The sequence below is a fragment of the Mustela nivalis genome, assembly GCF_964662115.1.
Source record: "Mustela nivalis genome assembly, chromosome: 6".
NCBI lineage: Eukaryota > Metazoa > Chordata > Mammalia > Carnivora > Mustelidae > Mustela > Mustela nivalis.
Genome location: NC_139025.1, coordinates 28,726,272 through 28,749,682, shown reverse-complemented (window position 1 = coordinate 28,749,682; position 23,411 = coordinate 28,726,272). Strand labels below are relative to the sequence as shown.

The window sequence follows — 23,411 nt, the reverse complement described above, 5'->3', positions numbered from 1 at the left end:
TTGACAAAGAGAGACACAGGGAGAGAGGGTACCCAAGCAGGGGGACAGGGAGAGAGAGAAGCAGGCTTCCCACTGAGCAGGGAGCCCAATGTGGGGCTCCATCCCAGGACCCTGGGATCATGACCTTAGCCAAAGGCAGACACTTAAGGACTGAGCCATCCACACGCCCCAACAAGCACTGTTCTTTATTCATTTTACTCTCACAACTTTCCTGGATAAGGAACTAAGACACAAAAAGGTTAAGAAAACTTGTCCAAAGTTGTACAGTTAAAAAGTAGTAAATCGAGATTCAAGCTTGGGTCTCAGATTCTGTGATTTATCAAATGCTTTATTGTTTGTTTTTTTAAGTTTTATTTATTTATTTATTTGACAGAGAGAGAGAGAGAGAGAGAGAGAGAGAGAGCCCACAAGCAGGGAGAGCAGCAGGGAGGGAGAGGGAGAAGCAGGCTTCCTGCTTAGCAGGGAGCCCGATTAGATCTGGGGCTCCATCCCAGGGCCCCTGGGGATAATGACCTGAGCTGAAGGCAGACGCTTAACCAACTGAATGATCCAGGTACCCCTATTTGTGTGTGTGTGTGTGTGTGTGTGTGTTTAATTTTCATTTTGTCCCACCACATGATTAAGATGTTTCATAAAATTGTGATAAAAGAAATTGTCTTCATCTAACCTCTTTTAATCTTCATTTTTTCATGGCTCTTAATTTTCAGTTTTGGAAAAACCATTCTAATTATCATATGTAAAACTTTCCTGATCTCTTAAGCTTTTCTCAGCCTTTGTGTTTCCGGATTAGAGGATCTGAATCGGATTTTTCCCATATCCCTACAGACAGCTTGTTTGGTCCTCGACCACTAATTTAGTTCACTACTTTTTTAGATGTCCTTTTGGTATCTTCTGAGCTGTAGCCATCAGAACTGCAAACAGAGAAGGTATCACTGCACTGTGGTTTATGAACAAAGACAGGACAGCATTTTCAGCATTTGATTTTCTTCCTTGTAATTCTCGTCATCGTGCTAGTTGTATTGTCTACTTAGTAGTTTGGACAATGACTTGGGGACTGGTCTTTAAATGCCCCTAGGTGGCCATCTGGGATTTAGCTGATAACTGGCATGACTGATGGAGCTTGCTTCTCTGTACTTTAAAGTGTATCTAAATCTAAATCTAAAGTGTACTTTAGATTATTTCTTTTCTGATTGAAATGAAGAGATCCACTATTTACTATATCCATTCCCAAGAAAGTACATGATAGCTTCAAGAAAAGTCTGAGTGTTAACACATGTGCTGAAATATGATACAGATGTTTAACGTCCTACTGTAATATTACTTCACTGTTCAGAGTCACCTGCTTTTTTTGATCCCTGCCTAAGCCTGCTTGCTTTATTCCATAACACCTGTTCCCAAGAATATATTTACAGCCTGTCGTCTTTTCTAAATGGTTAGTACATATGTTAGAAAAAGGTTGATTTTTACTAGTGTCGTTTAGTGACTACCATAAGGATTCCCTATTACTTATTTTCAGTGTTATTTTATTTCCGTATAATACCGTAATAGTTGTTTTTACATAAATACCATATAAGAACTCTTAATATATGACTGAGGTATGATAGTTATTTAAATATTCATGGATAGGAAACAAGTTATTTCTAGTTTTAACTTTTTAAGATTTTTTTTTTAAGATTTTATTTATTTATTTGACAGAGAGAAATTACAAGTACACTGAGAGGCAGGCAGAGAGAGAGAGAGAGAAGGAAGCAGGCTCCCCGCTGAGCAGAGAGCCCGATGTGGGACTCGATCCCAGGACCCTGAGATCATGACCCGAGCCGAAGGCAGCGGCTTAACCCACTGAGCCACCCAGGCGCCCCAAGATTTTTTTTTTTTTTAATTTGACACAGAGAGAGATCACAAGTAGGCAGAGAAGCAGGCAGAGAGAGAGGGGGAAGCAGGCTCCCCACCAAGTAGAGAGCCCAACTCGGGGCTCGATCCCAGGACCCTGAGATCATGACCTGAGCCTAAGGCAGAGGCTTAACCCACTGAGCTACCCAGGCGCCGTTAGTTTTAATTTTTTTAAAAGAATTGTAAACTTTCCCACTGCATGATGATAAATGTCCTTGTACTTCTAGGGACTTAGAAAGCTTATGTCTATTTTCTTATGCTTATGTGGCCCAGGGCATCTAGTCTTTAGACATTTGCTACCTTCTATTCCAGGTCTTTGCATTTGTGATTGCCTGTTTAAAAAACATTGCATCAACAGAAAGGGCTTCCCTACCCAAAATGACTTCACTGGTCTCCTGACCCACCCCCAAATAAATCTCTATTACTGGTTTTATGTCATTCACAGTACTTAACCAATCTCTGAGACTATCTTTTGTCTTTGTTTGCATATTGTTTGTTTCTCACACTTTACTAATAGCTCCATGATAGCCGTGGTGTTATCTGTTCTGTTTTGATTACCTCTGGATGTTCAGGTTAGCATAAAGCACGTGGTGGTTTAGTTCTTCTTGAATAAATCAATGAATTAGTTTATTCGAGACTACAGAAAAACAACTTATTTATGTTAGATATGATATGTGATCTTTATTTTTCTTTTTTTCTTTTTTTTTTTTTTTTTAAAGATTTTATTTATTTATTTGAAAGACGGAGATCACAAGTAGGCAGAGAGGCAGGCAGAGAGAGAGAGAGAGGGAAGCAGGCTTCCTGCGGAGCAGGGAGCCCGATGCGGGGCTCGATCCCAGGACCCTGAGATCATGACCCGAGCCAAAGGCAGCAGCCCAAACCACTGAGCCACCCAGGCGCCCCTGTGATCTTTATTTAGATTTTCTTTGGGTTTCATAGAACTCGAAGAGGGTATCCAGACTGACTGTGGGTTTAGGTTCTGATAAGCAGCTAACTAAAAAGTTAATAATGGTTATACTTAATCTCAAGGTTTGGCTAATATTTCTGATGCTTTGAGCTCTGAGGATTGTGAATTTGCATAAATCATCAAATCTACAATTAATCAGGACTCTTACCAACTTTCAAGATACCAAATGCATACTTTTTCATTTTTTTGTGTGTTCATTGGAAATATTTTAAAGGCAGAAGGGTAATAGTAATTTAAGGTAACTCCTGTGCTTCAGCTACCTAGCTTTTCTAGTCTTAACATTGCCATATTTACTTCAGATGTTTAAAAAAATAAAAGTATACATGTAGAGTTGAAACCCCCTATGCATTTTCCCTAATTCCTTACCCTCTCTCTCTCTAGAGAGAATGGGGATAATCCATATCTTGGTATTTATCAGTCTTGTGCATATGCGTTTAATACAACTGCATAGATATCCATAAACAGTATGTTACCTTGTTTTGCATGCTTTCCAGTGTTATAATTGTATCATTCATAGCCAAGATCTTAATTCTTTCATTCTACATAAAGTTTTTGAGATTAATCAATATTACATGTGGTTGTTGTATTTCCTTTGTTTTCATTGCTGTATAAAGTCTCATTGAAAGATAATTCTACATTTTATATATCCACTTGCCTGTGGATGGACATTGACATTGTTTTTAGTGATTTGCTCTTTCAACTAAATACTGCCATAAGCTTTCTTGTACCTTTCCACGTGTACACATGTGCAAGAGTTTCTCAAGGGCAGTGCTGTACAATCTTCTCACCTTATTGCACTTATAGACCATAAGTATTTATAAAGCACTTTCAGGTAAACAGACAAGTTGCTTTTGACTGTCTGTCTGCCCAAGAGGCTTTGGGGCTCAATATTTTGCCACATCTATAAACCATCTGTGTCAGAGTTTTGGGAAGCTGCATTTTAGGGCAGTGGCTTTTGTATTTCTCTAAAAGGATTCTTAAAAACAATGTACTTCCTTGAGCATTTTTAGACTGATTGGCTAATCCTTTTTAAATGGTTGCAAAGCATATCATTTCCAGTTTGTTGTAAATATTGGCATTAAAAATAAAACTATTCTTTGGCTCCTCAGTGTATCCAGTGGAATCTAAATATCATTGTGATTAATTTTCTTTCAGAAATGTGTGAGTAAGCATTTAAGATGGTATGAACAAATTCTTCTTTAATAAAGATTTAGATTCTTTTTAAAGTCATATTTCTGTTTCTTTTCTCCTGGTAAATTTTATCTTATTATATTCTTTCATCATTTTGGTTTTCTTTCACTTCTAATTTTTAAAAATCAGATTTATTAAGGTATAATTTATGTATCATACCCTACCATACTATAGGTGTACAGTCATATCATACGAGTTTGGACAAAGTATATAGCTGTGTAACCAGCATGAAATCAACATACAAAATATTTCTATTCCTTTCAGTTCCTTACCTCTACTCCCAATCTCTGACACCACTGATCTTATTTCTATCCTTATGTTATTGCCTTTTCCAGACTGTCACATAAATGGAATCACACGGTATGTAATCTTTTGTATTGGTTTCTCTCACTTCACATAATGCATTTGAAATTCATCCATGTTGTTGCCTGTGTCAGTGGTTCCTGATCATTGCTGAGTCATGTGTTATTTTATGAATTCTACTACAGTTTATTCAATTACCAGTTGATGGACATTTACCAGTTGATAGACATTGGGTTGTTTCCAGTTTGGGGCAATTATGAATAATACCGCTATAAACATTTGTGTTCTAGTCCTTGTTTAGATATTTGTCTTCATTTCTTTTGGGTTAATAAATGTAATTTCTGCGTTACATGGTAGGTGTGTGTTTCAATTTTATAAGATACTGGCAAACTGTTTTGTATTTTCACTGACAAGATGGGAGACTGCCAGTTGCTGCTCATTGTTGCTGCTACTTGGTATTGTTAATTTGTTGTTTTGTTTTTGTTTTTAGCCATTTCTAATAGGTGTATAGTGGTATCTCCTTGTACTCATAATTTACACATCCCTAATGACTTAAACAATTTTTCATGTCCTAGTTTGCCATCCATATCTCTTGTAATGAAGAATGTGTTCAAATCTTTTGCCCGTATTTAAAAATTTTTTTTAAATTACTGGGTTTGTAAGATATTTTTATATATGCTAGATACAGGTTCAGTGTGTAAGTTTTGTTTTCATTTTCTTAACATTTCTTAAAAGGCAAGTCTTATTTTGAAGTCCAAATTATTAATTTTTAAATAACTCATGATTTTTTTTTTTTTGGTCTTATCTTAGAAATCTTTGCCTAGGGGCCCCTGGGTAGCTCAGTGTGTTAAAGCCTCTGCTTTCAGCTCAGGTCATGGTTTCAGGGCCCTGGGATCAAGCCCCGCATCGGGTTCTCTGCTCAGCAGGGAGCCTGCCTCCTCCTCTCTCTCTGCCTGCCTCTCTGACTACTTGTGATCTCTGTCTATCAAATAAATAATAAAAATCTTTAAAAAAAAAAAGAAAGAAAGAAATCTTTGCCTAATGCCAGGTGTGATGGTTAGTTTTATGTTTGAAGTTGGCTAGGTCATGGTACCCAGCTTCTGATCAAACATCAGTCCAGATGCTGCTGCAAAGATATTTTTAAGATGTGATTAACCTTTAAATCAGTAGACTTTGAGTAAAGCAGATTATTCTTCATAATGTGGGTGGGCCTTCTGTAATCAGTTGAAGGACATAAGGGGGGAAAAAATTAAAAAAACAAAAACAAAACCCGAGGTCCTCCAAGAAAGAAGGATTTCTGCCTCTCAACTGCCTTTGGACAAGAGAGACTATAACATTAACCCTTCCTTGGACTTTGTTATTTTACATTGATCTGTTTGTCTGTCCTTGTGCCAATATCACACTCCTAATTTTATGCCTTTTTAATAAGTCTTGATGATCTAGTGGTATAAGTCTTACAACTTTGTGATTTTTTCAGAATTGTTTTGACTGTTCTTAACTCATTGGCGTAAATTCCCACACTGATATTCTTTTTTTTTTTTTTTTAAAGATTTTATTTATTTATTTATTTGACAGAGAGAAATCACAAGTAGACGGAGAGGCAGGCAGAGAGAGAGAGAGGGAAGCAGGCTCCCTGCCGAGCAGAGAGCCCGATGCGGGACTCGATCCCAGGACCCTGAGATCATGACCTGAGCCGAAGGCAGCAGCTTAACCACTGAGCCACCCAGGCGCCCCCACACTGACATTCTTAACTGCTATGTTCTACTGCCTCATAAGTGATACTAGTTTTCATTTTAGTGGAATAACCAAGATAACCAATCCAGCTAACCCCAAAGCCTGTTCTCATACTAAGGACACTGATTGCCCCTCAGTAAGCCATAGTTTATAACATAGTTGGCATTTTTTTTTTGTCATTCATTTTCTTTAAGTAGTTAATATTTTTTTTCCATTTTACTGTTTACTATTATCATTTTTCAACTTATCCTAAACCACCTTCATAAGAAAAGAAATGTGGAAGCAAATTCTCAGTTTAGGATCAATTTGAAATATGATAAGAACCTCTGATTAGGAGGTCAATTAATCTGAGTCCTTTCACTTGACTCTGCAATCCAGCATTTGAGAGGAAGGAGTCCTACAATAGTATTAGGAAAGGTATACTTGGGGTGCCTGGGTGGTTCAGTCAGTTGGATATGTGCCTTTGGCTCAGGTCATGTTCTCCAGGTCCTGAGATTGAGCCCCACATCAGGCTCTCTGCTCAGCAGAGAGTCTGCTTCTCCCTCTCCTTCTGACCCTCCTCCTCGCTTGTTCATTCTCTCTTTCTCCCCCCTCAAAAAAACATAAGAAAGAAAGAGAGAAGGTGGTTTAGGATAAGTTGAAAAATGATAATAGTAAAAAGTAAAATGGAAAAAAAATATTAACTACTTAAAGAAAATGAATGACAAAAAAAAAATGCCAACTATGTTATAAACTATGGCTTACTGAGGGGCAATCAGTGTCCTTAGTATGAGAACAGGCTTTGGGGTTAGCTGGATTGGTTATCTTGGTTATCTTGTAAATTTTAGAATAAATAAAGATCCAAAAAACTGTTAATAGGCTAGATGTGGAAGAGAGTGTACTGGTAGTAACACGCACACCCGTACTCATGTCTGAAGTTTCTGATAGAATAGCTTTATTCCAGAGCATTTGTATACACTGAATTTCGTTTGAAGTTCTCTAACTCTGTGACTTCCCTGCATTGTAACTGGGGAAGAAGCATCACTTGGCTTTCATTAGAATTAGAATAACAAGACCTTATAAAGTTATGGCCAGACTGAATCAAGCTGAATATCAGGGGATCCTGAGTCATAAACCATCCACAGCTGCTTAGAAATCATTGTCTTCAAGAATAATAGGAACAAGAGTCCATATGAGCCCAATAGTAAAAATTAGCTTGGTTTAGTAAAGGTAAAGCATGTTCTTTGTGTTCTTCAAAACTATTTATTGAGGCGTAGATGTAAAAGAAAATTATGATACATGTTTATAAATAATTGAGGTATTTGGGTTTTTTTGTTTAGTTGCTTGGTTTGTGTTGGGGGAGGGTTTGTTTTTGGTTTTTTTTGTTTGTTTGTTTTTTGTTTGTTTGTTTTTTTTGCAGCTTACCATAGCTAAGTAAATTAAATACATCCTAGGTCATTGAAAAATAGAACAGATTTATGTCAAGTAAGCGATGTGGTTTCGTAGGATTATGCTATAGTTGATATAATCACTAAAGTAAATAGGTGATATCAGGAAGAGAGCAATAAAATGGGTGCTGTGGTCCTGAGATGAACCTATATCTACAACAAAATTGATAAAAGAAAAATTTAAAAAATGACCTAAATTTCATCAAAGAAGAGGTGTCTTTCTAATGTCTTTAAATACAAATGAAAGAAGTAAGACAAAGAGAATAGACTAAAAAGAAAAATAATCCTGTGAAATGAGTCTGTCCACCAGAGTTTAACAAAAACAACAGGGCATAGAAAAAAGGGGGATAAATATTGAATACAATAGCTACTGAGTCATGGTGATCAAAGGACAGGAAGATGGGTGTGTTGGCGAAAAAAGGTCAGAAGAAAGCAGAAAGTGCAGTTGAGGTCAATTCCAGTGATGTAAAGGAGGAGAGGAAAGTAATACCATGTGGGCCATGTTCAAAGGTAATGAATGTATATCGTACTGCTGTGCACATTGCTTAGCAACACGCAATTTAAAAAAAGAATGAAAAAGGAACTACAAAAAGCAATTAAAGGAAGAAAGAGGCATATGCCTTGTAAAGTGATCAGGGACAAGGTGAAAATGAGAAAAGCCAAGATGAAAAGTGAATTTAGACCTTGAAGAAAGCTAAAATAAAGATTCATTTGTTAATCGTCTCTTAGGTCAATTAAAAAAATAGTTAAGACACTGAATGGTAATAACTGCCAAAGTAGACATACTGATTGCCACCAAAAATATACTCCATATTCTTTCAAAACATTGAAAATAGATTTAGATATTCATATGGTTTAATATTTTAAGAAAGTGTATTTTAATTTAGTACGACAAAAGCTGATCTGTGAAAATGATTATTTTAAAAATATTATTTAGGAAGGCATTTGGCAGTGATCTCCATCCTTCATTTTCTTACTTCAAATATGAACTGTTGCTTTGTATATATCTAATACCTTATTTAAAATATTTGGACAGCAGGCAGCATCCAACATGTTTGTAAAGTTCAAAAGTACCTTTATGTAAATAAGATAATAGCTTCTAAAGGCCAGTAGACGAATTTAAAAATAAGCAAATAAATCGATTCATCCCATACTCAGGAGTGAAAAAAGAGCGCATTCCCGATATATGAATTCGACCTTGTACATACTGAAATCCCTACAAACCCCAAATACCACCATTACCACAGGGTTCACTTGATGAAAGATGTTGTCTCAAAGTATTCTTAAAGAACCATCCTTTAGTGTGTCCCAACTGCAAGCTAGAATTTGTCCTCTGACTTTTGAAAGAACAGAGTCTCCAGTCTTTTCTAACCCACCCATGAAGCAAGTGATCAGCATTCCACAGTGTTGGAGAGAAGGCACAGACTTAATTACAGATATACAAACGATTGAACAAAAAAATGGTAATAATCAGGCTCTTTTTACTATTGAGTTTCAGAACCTGAATGTCATCACTCATGATATAGCACAACAGCACTTTCTGCCAATTAGAGGCCTTGCTGCTCACTGTTTGGAGAGTGGTAAATTAAAGTGCACAGTTGGTTCTCAAAATAGTTACTCAGTGTCTTAATATATGAAGGGGTGCCTTTTGAGACACTCTGTTTTTCAGATAGTACTCAAAATTTACCCATTGCTAAAGCTGAATACTTCTAATTAAAGCAGCAGATCAAAACAACTGCTGTACCCTTTCATAGAGTAAAATACTGTATCATTAAGTCTGAAACACACTGATTCTCGGGCACCATCATAATATGTTCCACTAATGAAAGAAAAAAATTCTGCCCATTAAACTATGGCACAATGCTACGATACCAATGATTGTAAAATGCCTCACAATTTTAGATTTTAAAGATTTTATTTATTTATTTATTTGACAGAGATCACAAGTAGGCAGAGAGGCAGGCAGAGAGAGAGAGAGAGAGGAGGAAGCAGGCTCCCTGCTGAGCAGAGAGCCTGATGCGGGGCTCGATCCCAAGACCACAGGATCATGACCTGAGCTGAAGGCAGCGGCTTTAACCCACTGAGCCACCCAGGCGCCCCACAATTTTAGATTTTAAATTGTGGAAAAGGTGTCTCTGAGAATCAATGAAATAAGATAATATGCAGCCTAAACCCAGACAAACATTTCGTAGCCACCCCATTCTGAATTTTTTTCCAGATTTTGTGTATTAATACTATCTCCACCCAGTTTACTTTATTCTGCTTTTGAAAACCCTTGTCATGGCTTCATTACTCTGTTTCTCCAGATGTAACTCTGTCTTTGCTCAGGAATAGATTTGGCCATCTACCTGGAAGAGTTGGGCCTCTGACCTTTTGGGTTACACATCCTTCCCTATTCCAGCCTCCTCAGAGGGTGTAGACATGCTCTGAAATGCTCACTGGGCTCTTTCTTGCCTTGTGAGCAGAACCTGGCCATCAGGGCATGAAGACCCAGGGCCTTGATGTCTACACTGCTGTGGTAAAGCTTCTGATCAGTGCTGGGCGGGCTAGAAGGGCCTGGGGTTGCGTGGGTGCTCTAGGTTACGGCACTGGCTTACCACTGCAGGCGTTGAATTCGTCTGGTGGGAGAGTACATGCATAGAAAGTGACTAGAATTCACCAAATTTTAGCCGTGACAGGCAGCACCCTGGGGGATAAAGTTGCTCTTTGCCTCATTCGTGGTTTACTCCACCCCTCTTCTTTTCCCCTGACCCAGTGTGCTCTTCACAACATCAAATGGGTGTGATCTCCCACACAGCGCAGAGAAGCCTAGGAAGAATTATTCACAAGTGGGCTACCAGCACCCATGAGCACGCTTTGAACAGGAAGTTGCTCTAATTCACATCAGCCATCCCAAACAGGACCAGGAGCAGCTCCTCGTAAGGATGATGTTTGAAGTCTTGGAGAGAGAACCTGTCAGAGAGGCCCAGTACTCTCTGACCTGAAGAGATGACCCTGGCAACCCTACCTGCTTTGTAGTTCTGCTCCCTCCCTCCTTCCAGCCCAACACCTCCACTATTGGAATTCATGGTAGAGCCCACTCTGGAGACTGCATCGCCCCTAGCTCCAAATCTGCCCAGCTTCCTGCAAGAGTGATCTGTGTTTGCCTTGTTTCTCAAGTCAGTACAGAGTGGCTTTCACGTTCAAGAGCTCGGCTGAATGATTTTGCTGAGTTCACCAGTAATCTCCTAATTGTCAAATTCACTGGTCACTCTCTAGTCTCTGACCTCTTTTCAACATTCAGCCCTGGTAGGCACCCGGGTGGCTCAGTGGGGCCTCTGTCTTCAGCTCAGGTCATGATCCCAGGACCCTGGGATCGAGTCCCGCATCGGGCTCTCTGCTCAGCAGGGAGCCTGCTTCCCCTCCGCCCCACTCTCTGTCTGTCTCTCTGTCTACTTGTGATCTCTCTGTCAAATAAATAAAAATCTTTAACATCAAACAAACAAACAAATAACATTCAGCCCTGGGGACCAGCCCCTCCGTGGAACACCCTTTTCCATGGGTATCTGTGACTTGTACTTGTTCCTGGGCCTGGTCTCACCTTTAACAGCCAATCCATTCTGTATCCTTCGGTGGTTGGCCCTCTGCCTGCATGATTCTTACAATTTTCTCCCCTGTACCAATATCCTTCCTCTGAGAGATTTCATTCACAGCCTCACCTTCCATGTGGAAGACTCCTGGTCCCATGTCTTTATCTTAGTCCTGTTTTCAGAATTCCAGACTCATAACTTTGTCCTGCTAAATATCCCTCTCAGGGTGTCTCCATTGACCTCTCCAATTCCACATGTTCTAAATGCTTTATATTGTCTCTCAGACCTGCCGATCTTTTCTTGTATTACTTTTCCTGGTTCATAATATCACCATCTACCCAGTTACCTACATCAGAATCCTTTAAGTCCATTTCTTTCCTTGACTACTTACAACCAACTGGTCACCAGATTCGGTCTATCCTTCTACCCACATCTGTCTCAGAATTTTTTCCTCCTCACTATCCTTGATCCATACTGTGTTCGTTTGCTATAACGAACGAATGGGTGGCTTCAGCAACAGAAATTTATTTTCTTACAGTTCTGGAAGTTGGAAGTCTGAGATCAAGTCGTCAGCAGGGCTGATTTTCTCCTGAGGCCCGTGTGCTTGGTTTACAAATAGCTGGTCTTCTGCCTCTGAGTCTCCGTCCTATTTCCCTCTTCCTAGGAAACTGGTCCTAGGGGGTTAGTGCCCACCCTAATGACCTCATTTTAAGCTAATTAGGTGTTTGAAGACCCTTTCTCCACACAGAGTCACATTCTGAGGTACTGACATTTAGGAATTCAACATGAATTTTAGGAGACACAATTCAGCCTGTAACACACGCCTGCATCAAGTCCTTTCTAGTGTGTCCTCTCATAATTAGTTTCCCTGCTTCCAGGATCATCTCCCTTCTAATGGATCCTCCATACCACCATCTGAGAGACTAATCTCATTTCAGAGATAAGCACATTACTCTCAATGCTTCAAACTCTTTAATGGCTCCCCAGTTACATAGAGTATAACGTCTAGATTCCTTCAAAGGGCATTCTTCCATGATCTGCCTCAGCCACCATCCTATTCATACTCTACTTTAACCACTCTGAAATATTGAAATTCCTGGGGTGCCTGGGTGGCTCAGTGGGTTAAGCCTCTGCCTTCGGCTCAGGTCATGATCTCAGGGTCCTGGGATCAAGTCCCGAGTTGGGCTCTCTGTGAAGCAGGGAGCCTGCTTCCCCCTCTCTCTCTGCCTGCCTCTCTGCCTACTTGTGATCTCTGTGTGTCAAATAAATAAAAAAATCTTTTAAAAGAATTTAAAAAATTAAAAATAAATATTCAAATTCCCTAAGGTTCTGGCCCTGCTCCTCTTGCCTTTGCACACGCAGCATTCTGTATCTGGAATATTCTTCACCTTACCTGCCTGCATCTGGCCCTCTCTAACTCATCTGAAACTCCACGTAGGTAACACATTCTGGAAGAAGTCTTACTGTAGAGTAACCCGGAGGAGATGTGGCAAATGACAATAGAACCAACTGAGGGAAATTGTTAATGTATGAAAAGGCATCTCTTTTATATGAATGTAATAAAAAAAGAATATGTTAAATGTAAATTAAGCTAGTTGTTATAGACTTTCTTCATTCGGTGGAGCCCCTGGAGCTTTCCTAAAGGACAGATTAGGAGACTTTATCTTCCTTTTCATCATTTACTTAGCCATCAGCTCAGGACCGTCATCCTGCTTAATCGCATCCTGACACCTTCACGAGCCAGCCCCATCCACCATCAGAGCACTACCTCTCAGCAGTCTCTGTTCTTTCACTCTAAGACACACAGGAACAATGCAGCTTTCCCCCCAGCTTTTCTGAAAATAGGAGCACAAATGGCAAGAAATGCAGTACAAATTGGGAGATGTCAGTCCATTAGGAGTGACGCAGGGAATCTGATGGAGTCAGGGGGAGGAGGTGTAAATTGCAGGATAATATACTGGGGAGGCCAGTCTGTTAGTAATGCAAGGAATGTGATGGACTTAAAGGAAAGGTATAAATTACAGGGTAATGTAAAGAAGAGGTCAGTACATTAGTAACATGGGAAAACTGGCAGATTTGGGAGGAAAACGTGCAAATTGTAGGATAATGTGAGGTAGGGACTTCGCTGTAACAACGAGCTTCCATCCTATCAAGGACACTTGCTGGCCATGCATCCACTGGCTAAAACTTTAGGTATTTTTATGGCTCCATCTCATAACAGATCTTTAGGTCTTTTAGAATTCTTGATTAAATTCCAAGCTAATAATACAGCACAAAATTATTATTCTTGCCCAACAGAGGAAAAAAATAAGTCAGAAAGATCCCCTCAAAACTTCTGAATGCCTGACCCTATAAACCTCATCTTTGTCGATCCTAGCAAAAACACACCTTTTGGGGAGCCCTTTGCTGCACACAGACATACAATCCTTCCTCCCAGAGGCTCTGTAAACAGGACTGTCATTTCTGGGTTCAAGATTCAATTTAAAACAATCAGACAATAAAACTTCTAAGTAATTTTAAAGTATAACAGATAATGAGAGACTTTTCTCAATGGACCTCTCTTGTTTTTAAAGATCTTGTGAGTGAGGCATTGACTTCCCTTTGTTCCAGAATGTCTTTTCAAGGACGTTCTGAATAGTGAATAGGCTTAGAAGATAGAGTTAGGGTTTCCTTCCAGAACAGAAGGCAGGCTTGCTTACAAACCTTTTTTTTTTTTTAAACTTGGGCTTCCTAAACTCAGGCAACCCTCTGCGTGTGTCACCATCCATCTGGGCTCATCTGCATCATCCCATGGGATTTGGAGGGTAAAGGGAACTGACACAAATGTGCCGACCCTCATGCTGCTTGCTGCGCCGTGAGTAATGGAGTCCTTTGTCTGTGAGCCAGTCTTCCTGGGGCTTCTGCCAGGGTCCCTGAATCCAGGGCAGGGAGGCTGAATTCCCAGACCCTTCACAGTTCTTAACAGTTTTATCAACAAGGATGGGATGCTGACAGTGACATGGCTTTCTGGAAGAAGGATGAGGAAATCATGGTCCCTAACAGGATTTGAAGAAAGTCCATGGGAATTAGTAGCAAATATGTTGTCCACATTAGATGGTCAGCCAGGCCGTAACGGTCGCCTGCTTTGTCACTTGTTAATGTAGAGGAACTGGGGAGGTGGGTCGTTTAGTCATGGAGAGCTGCCCAGAGGGTGTCTGTGTTGTCGCTAACCCTCCTCCAGGCCAGAGGACTTCCTCACCACTATGGCAGTCAGCCTCAAGTCTTTCTGTAGTGACAGCTAGTACAAAGATTCATATTCGGTGGGAGAAAGTTCTGCCTCTTTTTCAGACAACAGCTATACAGACAGATACCCCTGTTGGGTGAGAATGAAGGGCAATTAGTGACTGCTATGGGCAGAGCCCAAGAGCAGCCTTAAAACTGAAGTTTTAAGGCTCTTGGGAGCTGCAGAGCAGAGCACACAATGTTAAGGAGGAACGACAACAGCCAGAGCATCTTATACCTCACCTCCTCCTACGTCTGAGGTGCACACTGTAGATGCAGCTGGAGGTAAGGTCTCAAAAGTTTTTATATTGTTTAGCCAACTAATTAATACACATTTAAAGGTCTCTATTTAGAAAATCATTATTTTCAAAAGCAGGGGAATGATAAATTCCAAATTCAGAAGAGTGATTACTTCTGAAGATGAGGCGCGGGGCTGAGATCAGGAAAGACCGTGCCGTCAGCTACAGTAATGCTGGTCCTTTTCTAGTGAGGTATGGGGTGAGTTTGCAAGTTTGGGTTTTTTTATCATGCTTCATAATGCAACTATTTGTTATATATATTCACTCTTTATATGTATCAACTATTACATAATACGTTTTTGGAACAAGCTTAGGGAAATTTAGTTCGTAATTAGATCGGATTGCTATGAATTACATAATGTCTGTTAGATTTCTGTGTGGATTTCAGCAGGGTGAAGGATGATGTCTTCCTATAAGACTCCTACAGCATCCAACCAGAAAATGGCATATCTACATGTCTTTGTGGGAGAAATCCTGGAGAGGTTCAGGCTTTTACCTTTCCAGATGGTAGATAGGTCGTGAAATTATAGCGGTCCCCCTTTTTTTTTTTTTTTTTAAAGATTTTTATTTATTTATTTATTTGACAGAGAGAGATCACAAGTAGGCAGAGAGGCAGGCAGAGAGAGAGAGAGGAGGAAGCAGGCTCCCTGCTGAACAGAGAGCCCAATGCGGGACTCGATCCCAGGACCCTGAGATCATGACCTGAGCCGAAGGCAGTGGCTTAACCCACTGAGCCACCCAGGCGCCCCTAGCGGTCCCCCTTTATGCGCATACTCGCTGTCTGTGGTTTTGGTTACCTGCACTCCGCTGCAGTCCAGAAGCAGAGGATCCCCTTTCTGATGTGTCTTCAGAAAGTCAACAGAAGCCAGATGCTTCATCACAGTGCCTATGTATTTGCCCCACCTCATCTCATCACACAGGCATTCTGTCATCTCACATCATTACAAGAAGATCTATTCCAGCACAATAAGATATTTTGAGAGAGACCACATTCACCTAACTTTTAGTAAAACATATTGTTATAATTTTCTATTTATTAGTCATTGCTGGTACTGGTATACCTTCTTGTTGTTGTTGTTGTTTTAAGATTTTATTTATTTATTCATGAGAGACAGAGAGAGGCATGCTCCCCACGAAGCAGGGAGCCTGATGCAGGACTCAATCAAAGGACCCTGGGATCATAACCTGAGCTGAAAGCAACCGCTTAACCAACTGAGCTCGCAGGTGCCCTGGCATACCTCTTTTTATTGCACTTTGCAGGTATTGCATTTTTTACAAGTTGAAGGTCTTGCATCAAGCAGGTCTATTAACACCATTTTTCTAAAAGCATTTGTTCACTTCATGGTTCTCTGTTACATTTTGGTGATTCTCATACTATTTCCAACTTTTCATTATTATTATTATGGTGATCTATAATCAGTGATTGCAACTTGCTGAAACTCAGTCGAGGGTTAACATTTTTAGCAATAAGTTATTTTAAAATTAAGGTGTGCAGATTGGGGGTTTTTTAAGACATAAAGCTGTTGCACACTTAATAGAATACAAGTAGAATGTAAATGTAACTTTTATGTGCACCAGGAAACCACAAATTCATTTCAGCTTCTTTAGTGTAATATTTGCTTTATTGTGGTGGTTTGGAACCAACCCACAATATCTCCGAGATATACCTGTAATCTCTTACTGGGTCTAATTTATAAACTAGACTTTATGTATGTATAGGAAAAAAAATCGTATGTGTAAGGTCTGGTACTATCTGCTGATTTAGACACCCCCTGGGTCTTAGAACATATCCCCCATGAATAAGGAGGGACTGTTGCATTGCAAATTAAGTGCTCTCATATTTGCTCAAGCTAAGACTAATTAGAAATTATTTTAGTTTGAGGTCTAATTCTAGATACAGTTCGTTTTCATCATTCCTAAAAACAGCTTGTGAACACTTTCTATATTTATAATGCTGAGGGGACATTACCCAGGCATTCGAGAAATTGGGAAAATATTATGTGTACTCTACCAACTTCACTGTCCTTGGGGATTGGGGAAGCCCGTCTTATTTCCCTTCCAAATTCTCTCTTCTCTATCTTTAAGAGAGGGAAGTGTTCTTCAAACCTTTCTCAGGAGGCAAAACTCTAAGGAGAATTTTGTGCTTCTTATGACCCCCGAGAATGAGTGCAGCTCCTTGCTGACAGCTGAGCCTAAAACAAGGTTTCTGAGAGCTCCATCCCTTATCACCCGTGGGAGGATAGCACACTTCTGGTCTTGCTGACCTTGAGAATTAAGACATTAGATTCCTTGTGAGTTCACCCTTAGGATGTTGTCATCACACTACTAGCTAAATATTTTTTATTTTCTACTTTAGACCAAATGCTATTGGCACTTTGTTTCATTTTTTTTTTTTTTAAGATTTTATTTATTTGAGAGAGAGCATGCAGGAGCAGGGGAAGGGGCAGAGGGAGAAACAGACTCCCCGCTGAGCAGGGAGCCCAGATGCGGGACTTGATCCCAGGACCCCAGGTTCATGACCTGAGCTGAAGGCAGATGCTTAACTGACTGAACCACCCAGGCGTCCCCATTTCCATTTAATATTTACAGCATCCGGTGGTGGCTGTTATCATCCCCCACCATTTTATACTGAAACGGAGCTTTGAGATGGGTGAAGTGACTCTTCATGTTCTCCTAAAGAGAACGCAAACTAGGTCTTACAGATTCTAAAACTCACGTTTTTAACAATACCAGGGCCTTGTCATTTAAATACACTAATTCTAATAATATCATGGGAGCATATAAAATTTTTTTTTATCCGATGAAAGTAGGAATGCCACAGGGTTTGGTGACCAGAAGTGGTGTGGAAAGGACGTGGCCTCTGGGCAGGAGGGAGGCTAACCTGGGGGTTTCTGAGATCCGATCACCCCTCTTTTTAATGAATTCCATACTTTTTCTTCTCATTAAAACAGTGTCTTCAGTGTCTGTGTGGTTGATGTTTTTGGACAGGTTGGATTAAACATTCCTAAAGTGTGAGGAGTGAAGGGAACAAGCATGTGATTTTTATTCAGCTAAGCATGATTATATTTCTTTACCATGCTGGGATGAGAGCGAGTGTCCACACATTTGTTTCTGTAAGAAACAAATTCTGTAAGAATGCAGGCAGCTTGGTTTCTGGTATTCTTGTGAGGGGTGTGAATGTCATTTTCCTCCTGGTCCTAATGAGGGAGGTCAAGTACTTAAAGAGAAATGGGTATCAAAGGCGAGTTTGAAGTGTCTTTATCCTTGGCTTGCAGATTGGTCTTTATTTGGCCCCAGAAAAAATAAAGACTTTCCTCTGACTTAGAGAATGCTTAAAACCAGGACCTGCAGTGTAGAGATAGCGCGAGTGAGCCTCCCCCAGGGGGATCTTGGGCTGGCAGCACGGTGGGAGATGAGTACTTGGTGCTTGAGTACCTGGGAAGAGAGTCCCCCAGCTGCTGTGCTTTTAGGAGAGCGTTTTATAGAAGACAGCCCACTACCTAATTCTTTGTAATGATTTTCTCTTGCTACATACTTATATGAGCCTCATTTTGGGAGGGCTTGATACAAAAATCAAAATATCTTTCCTTGTAGTAAGATTTCATATCACAAATTCTTCCTGAGGACCACGCAATCTCATACACAGTAATGGTTAAAATATAATGCATAATTTGAAGACCGCTCCATCCTACAACTATGTGAAGACCTTGGAAGCTGATCAGAAAGAAATTTTTATTTTTGATCAGTTCTCCTGGGCTTCTCCTGAGGGCCAGTTCTTTGATTCAGTGATCAGATCACACAGTATTGATCCGCTAAACAGGTGTTTACTGCACACTTACAGTGGGCATCGTTCAGAGTTTTCCCCTTTGGAAGAAACAAGGAAGGTATAGTCCCCAGCTAAGAATGGATTGGTTTCCAAAGTTTGGGGAAGTTGAATCTGGAACCTGGACTATAATGACCAGAAGGGTAACAAAAGTAATAAGTGGAATAAAATAATGCTTGATTTCCCAGGCTAGCCCACCAGGCATCTTCAGTTCCTAGAATGGTTGGCCCCTACCCTAAAGCCCATGTGTTCTGTTAGTGTTACAATACAGGAAGAAAAGGAAGGGCGGTCTCTTCTCTGCCTTTCTGGGCTCTAGGCTCACCCTTTTTTCAGTGTCTTTGTACCTCACACTCCCCAGTGTCCTTGTATCATGCTGTTACAAAATCACCAGCTGCTTGTCCCCCACTCTGCACCCATTCAAAACTCTTAATTTCCTCATTGTAGTTGATATCAGCCAGATGATAGTGGAGAAATATTTCAGTTAAACTAATTCACACTTAAGTATGCATGACTGATACCGCTTAATCCACCCAGAGGCATTTGCATCATTAAAAGAAAATGTTTATTAAATTAAACAAGTATAGGGGCACCTGGGTGGCTCAATGAGCTGGACGGCTGCCTTTGGCTCAGGTCGTGAGCCCAGTGTCCTGGGATTGAGCCCCACATTGGGCTCCCTGCTCGGTGGAGAGCCTGCTTCTCCCTTTCCATCTGTCTGCCTCTCTGCCTGCTTGTGCTACCTCTCTGTCAAGTAAATAAATAAAATCTTTTAAAATATATTAATTAATTATTTATTAAATAAGCAAGTGTAGATTATTTAGGACCTAAAATAAAGTGAAATAGAAAATTAAGGCAGAGAGCAAAGGAAGTTATGTTGGGCTGTAACAGGGAAGAACAGCTCAGTGTGGAGTTTGCTCTCTGAGGCTAGCTTCCCTAAGCCAGTCCCGGGTTTTTTTGTTTTAATTTGTTTATTTATTTATTTGAGAGAGAGAGAGAATGAGAGAATGAGCATGAGAAGGGAAAGGTCAGAGGGTGAAGCAGACTCTCTACCGAGCAGGGAGCCCAATGTGGGACTTGATTGCGGGGCCAGCCCCGTTTTTATCACTTCATTCTTCGCACTGCTTCTGAACTCAGTTCCAGAAAAGGCCAAGTGTTGATGTGGTAAGGCAGCAGTAGATGCTCCACTGCCGGGGGTGAAGTTTGGGGTTTGGGCTGGGGAGGGCTGGAGTTATTTGCTGAGGACATCAGTGACCAACTGATTACAAGTGTGAGTTATGTGTAAGGCATGGACATGGACTGAAGGAAAGAGATCCAGGTATCACACCAAACAGAGAGCAGAAATCACGAGATCACTCAGCAAATTGAGGTCCCATCAACTGGCAGTGAGCAAGTAGTCCTGTTCCTGCCTTTGGACTTAAGTACAGTCAGGTCAGGAGAGGAGACCCTGGGTAAACAATTACCCTACAACTAGCCTATCCTGTACCTCTCTCCCTGCTGTCTCAGGTCAAGTGAAGGCTGTGGTCACTGCCTGTAAGCTGGGACCTGCTGGATCTGGGGGTTGTGGTAGCTTCTCTGATGGGGTGTTTCTGGAAAAAGTTGGGGTCCAGTCAGGTCAGCCACATGAAGAGGGTGGGGACGACGACCAGGCCACATGGAGAACATCTCAGGCAAATGCACACTGTGTGCAAAACCCAGTGGAAGATAACTCCGTGGTGCTTGTGAGGAGCCACCGGTGAGGCTTGAAGAGGAAGGACCCGTGGATGCAGGAGCCCAGAGAGAGACACACAGCACTAGTCCTCCAGTGTTGTAGCCGTGTCAGAGGCTCAGAACCTCACAGGTCTGGGGTTTGACTTTAAGCTTTTAAGTGAAAGAGCGACAACTCAGACTGTGTGGCCCCGACTGTACGTATAGAGGTTTAGAGAAGGGAGGTTAGAGATTAGAGAAGGGAAATCTAAATTCTACCAAGGCCCCTGCTCCAAAATATCTTTCCAGTCACTCCTGACACTGTGTCTAAACTCCTATAATTGAAAAATCCTTCTGTTTTAAAACTCAGGTTCCCTAACAACCAAGGCTTAGGCAAAAGGCGACATTTAAAAAAAATTGTTCAGATCTCCAGTCATCCTTTTCTAAAGTGACTTTTCCTTGTCTCTGCGACACCGTTTCCTCCTTCAGATGCCCAGGACTCACCTGTTGGTCTCTAAATCAACACTGATTTCAAGAAAGGACTTAGGTGAACTTTATGATGCAATTTTGAATCAGTCTGTTGCCTTCTCCTAGCATGTCAGTGTGTGACCTTTTGTAACTCAAATTGTCTAAAGTGATAAGTGAAATCTGTTGGTCCGCACAGCTGAAGCAGGAGAGGTAAGATGTGCTTGGGTGTAATTTGACTGGGGCTGCGGCTCGACTGTACATCTCTGGTATTCTTCAGCCTTGCCCTTAGCTGAGTCCACTATGCCTGTCCTGACGCCCGTTAGGGTTGCAGCACTGACTACAGCTGTCTCCTGCCCTCACAGCCTGAGCTGAGCACTGCTCTCCTCGGGAGGGTCAGAAGTCCTGGGCTTCTCCCAAAGGTTGTGGGACACCCCTGCACCAATGATGAAGACCAGGAGTGTCTCCTAATCTGAGAACCAGTCACTGTGGGCAAGGGGGTGGCATCCTGCACACCCTTGGGACTGTGCCCTCCCAAGCCACAGGGATGCTGGATACCAGTGGGGTGGGGGCAGGATTGAGGGCGTCTGAGAAAGTGCCAGACAATGCTGATGGCCCAGAGCTATTTATATTTAAAATTTTTTGTCCATTTGTAGAATGTTAGAGAGCAAATAGAGGGGAAGGGAATTGTTTTTAGAGTGGACAGTGGGACCATCCTAAGGGTCCATGTGCCAGACTTCCTCCTGACATTCAGTGACCAATCTACTAGTATGGCTCAGGGTATCGAGTGATTGTGGTCTCTGACATTCCCCAAGCTGTAGGCCTTTGAACTTGGGCGTCTCAGACCTTCAAAGAGGCTAAATGTGTGGCTGTGGTGTGTGGAATTAAAAAACGATGTAGATCCTGTTTCTTTAGGATAATTATGCAGGATAGGATAAAATAATTATGCATTATTTAAAACGATTATTCAAAGAAATTATAGTGTTCCTCATTGGATGTATTAGAATAACTTTACAAACCGGAGTTTTGCAGGAGGAGAGGAAGGTGCAAATAAGGGTTATTGGTTAATGAAAGGTCTGACGGTCTTTGTACTCTGTCCACCCTATCTAAATTTAAATACGTTTTAAAATTCAGTATAAATGAATTTCAGGGCTTTTTTAATAGGAGTGGTTTCATTTTTTAGAATATTTACTTGCCTAAATAATACAAGGCTATACTGAATTCTTTAGAAATATTTCCAAATAGGGCAAATATATATATAACATTTAAAAATTTTAATCCCAGGTCTTTTCTTCCCAACCAACTATGTTTTGTTAGTATTCACATGGATATTAAAATGAAAAGGAGAAGGATGCCCAGGTGGCTCAGTCTGTTAAGCGTTTACCTTCGGCTTAGGTCATGATCTCCAGGTCCTGGGGTCGGAGCCCCTGCTCATCGGACTCCCTGCTTAGTGGTGAGTCTGCTTTCCTTGTCCCTCTCCCCCTCCCCCTGTTCATGTGCTCCCTTTCTCTCAAATAAATAAATAATATCTTTAAAAAATAAAAGATAAATAAAAAGGAGCATATATACCCTCATCAGCAAGAATGATGGGCAGGATGCTTCCTAGGTGCTGGGAACAGAGAGACATGAAGGGCCCACTTCTTGTCCTCAGGGAACGTCATATGATCAATTTGGGAAGAAAGGCAAAAACATGGAAAATAAACAGTAGCAGGTTATTCACAGCCTTGGCCCAGCGAGTGAGGTGAAATGAGGAGCAGTTGCCGGGATGAGAGGGGAGGCCTGCCGAGGACGGGAGAGGTGTGGATATTGGCAAGGAAGGGAAGAACATCTCAGGCCAAGGAAGTATACACTTGTAGTTGCATTTTCTTCTGTTTTCCCCCAACTTATTATTAGAGCACTGCTCAATTCCAAGATTTTCTTTGCTGTATTGATATTTTCTGCAGAATTGTTAGATTTGGTCATATGGATCCCTTCCAATTGTTTGTGTATTTTCTAACATTTCTGTAATGACTCCCTATGAGTCTTTCAGAATTATTTTGTAATGTTATAATAATATAATTCTAAATTTCTTTTACAGTGATGAAGAAAGTATTGCCAAAAGCAAACTAGAAAATAAAAATACCAACTGTTCTATTTCTTACGAAATAAATGTAGGGACAAATACTTATCTATAGGCTCTAAACACTGTCTCATCTACACAGTCACTTTGTTTTGTTTTGTTTTATTTATTTGTTTGTTTTATTATGTTCATTTAGCAGCTGTGTAGCACATCATTAGTTTTTGATGTAGTGTTCAGTGATACACAGTCACTTTTTTATAGCATCTTAATACATTTGGGGCTGTTCCTTGTGAACGTCTTGGCCTAATATATTCATGTGACTTTGAAAAGACATGAGAATCTCAGGAAACTGAATCTGACTATAATCAAGTTGACCAAATTCTTAGCTGGCTCTTTTTAATACCGAGTTGTTGGATTATTCTTCAACTATTAACTCTAGAAGTAAACCCAATATCTTCCCCTTATTATTATGTTTTTCTTTATTTCCTGCCCTTTCCTCTTCATTTCCTTCCACGAGGCCTGTGATATTCCCTGTTGGGCTGTGAATTCCTTTTGGCCTGGGATGGTTGAGTCCCTGGAGCTTTGGACAGGGTTCAGTGAATGCTCCGTGAGTGGATGAAAACAATATTTCTCACCAGAATGGAAAGAAATAATGCTGAGGAAATTAGGTACAAGTACATATTATGATTTTAAGTTTCACACATGATTTTGAACTATCTATTTTTTCATAGCAACTTTCCTGC

At 40.7% G+C, this 23,411-nt stretch overlaps 1 protein-coding gene across 22 annotated transcripts in view; it reads left to right on the top strand.

The window, feature by feature from the left end:
• Nucleotides 1–23,411, top strand: part of EFCAB11 (EF-hand calcium binding domain 11) — a 287,845-nt gene that overhangs the window by 61,916 nt on the left and 202,518 nt on the right. The window contains exon 6 of one of the 22 annotated variants that reach the window (XR_014312557.1): nucleotides 22,261–22,451. The exons of 19 other annotated variants lie outside the window; for them this stretch is intronic. Coding sequence is in view for 2 of the 3 variants with exons in the window: in XM_082733920.1 (XP_082590046.1) it covers nucleotides 10,268–10,361 (94 nt within the window). In the remaining variant the exon portion in view is untranslated. Of the gene's footprint in view, nucleotides 1–10,267; nucleotides 12,668–22,260; nucleotides 22,452–23,411 lie in introns of those variants that run through there. 2 more of the 22 variants (XM_082733908.1, XM_082733920.1) reach the window with 2 other exon arrangements.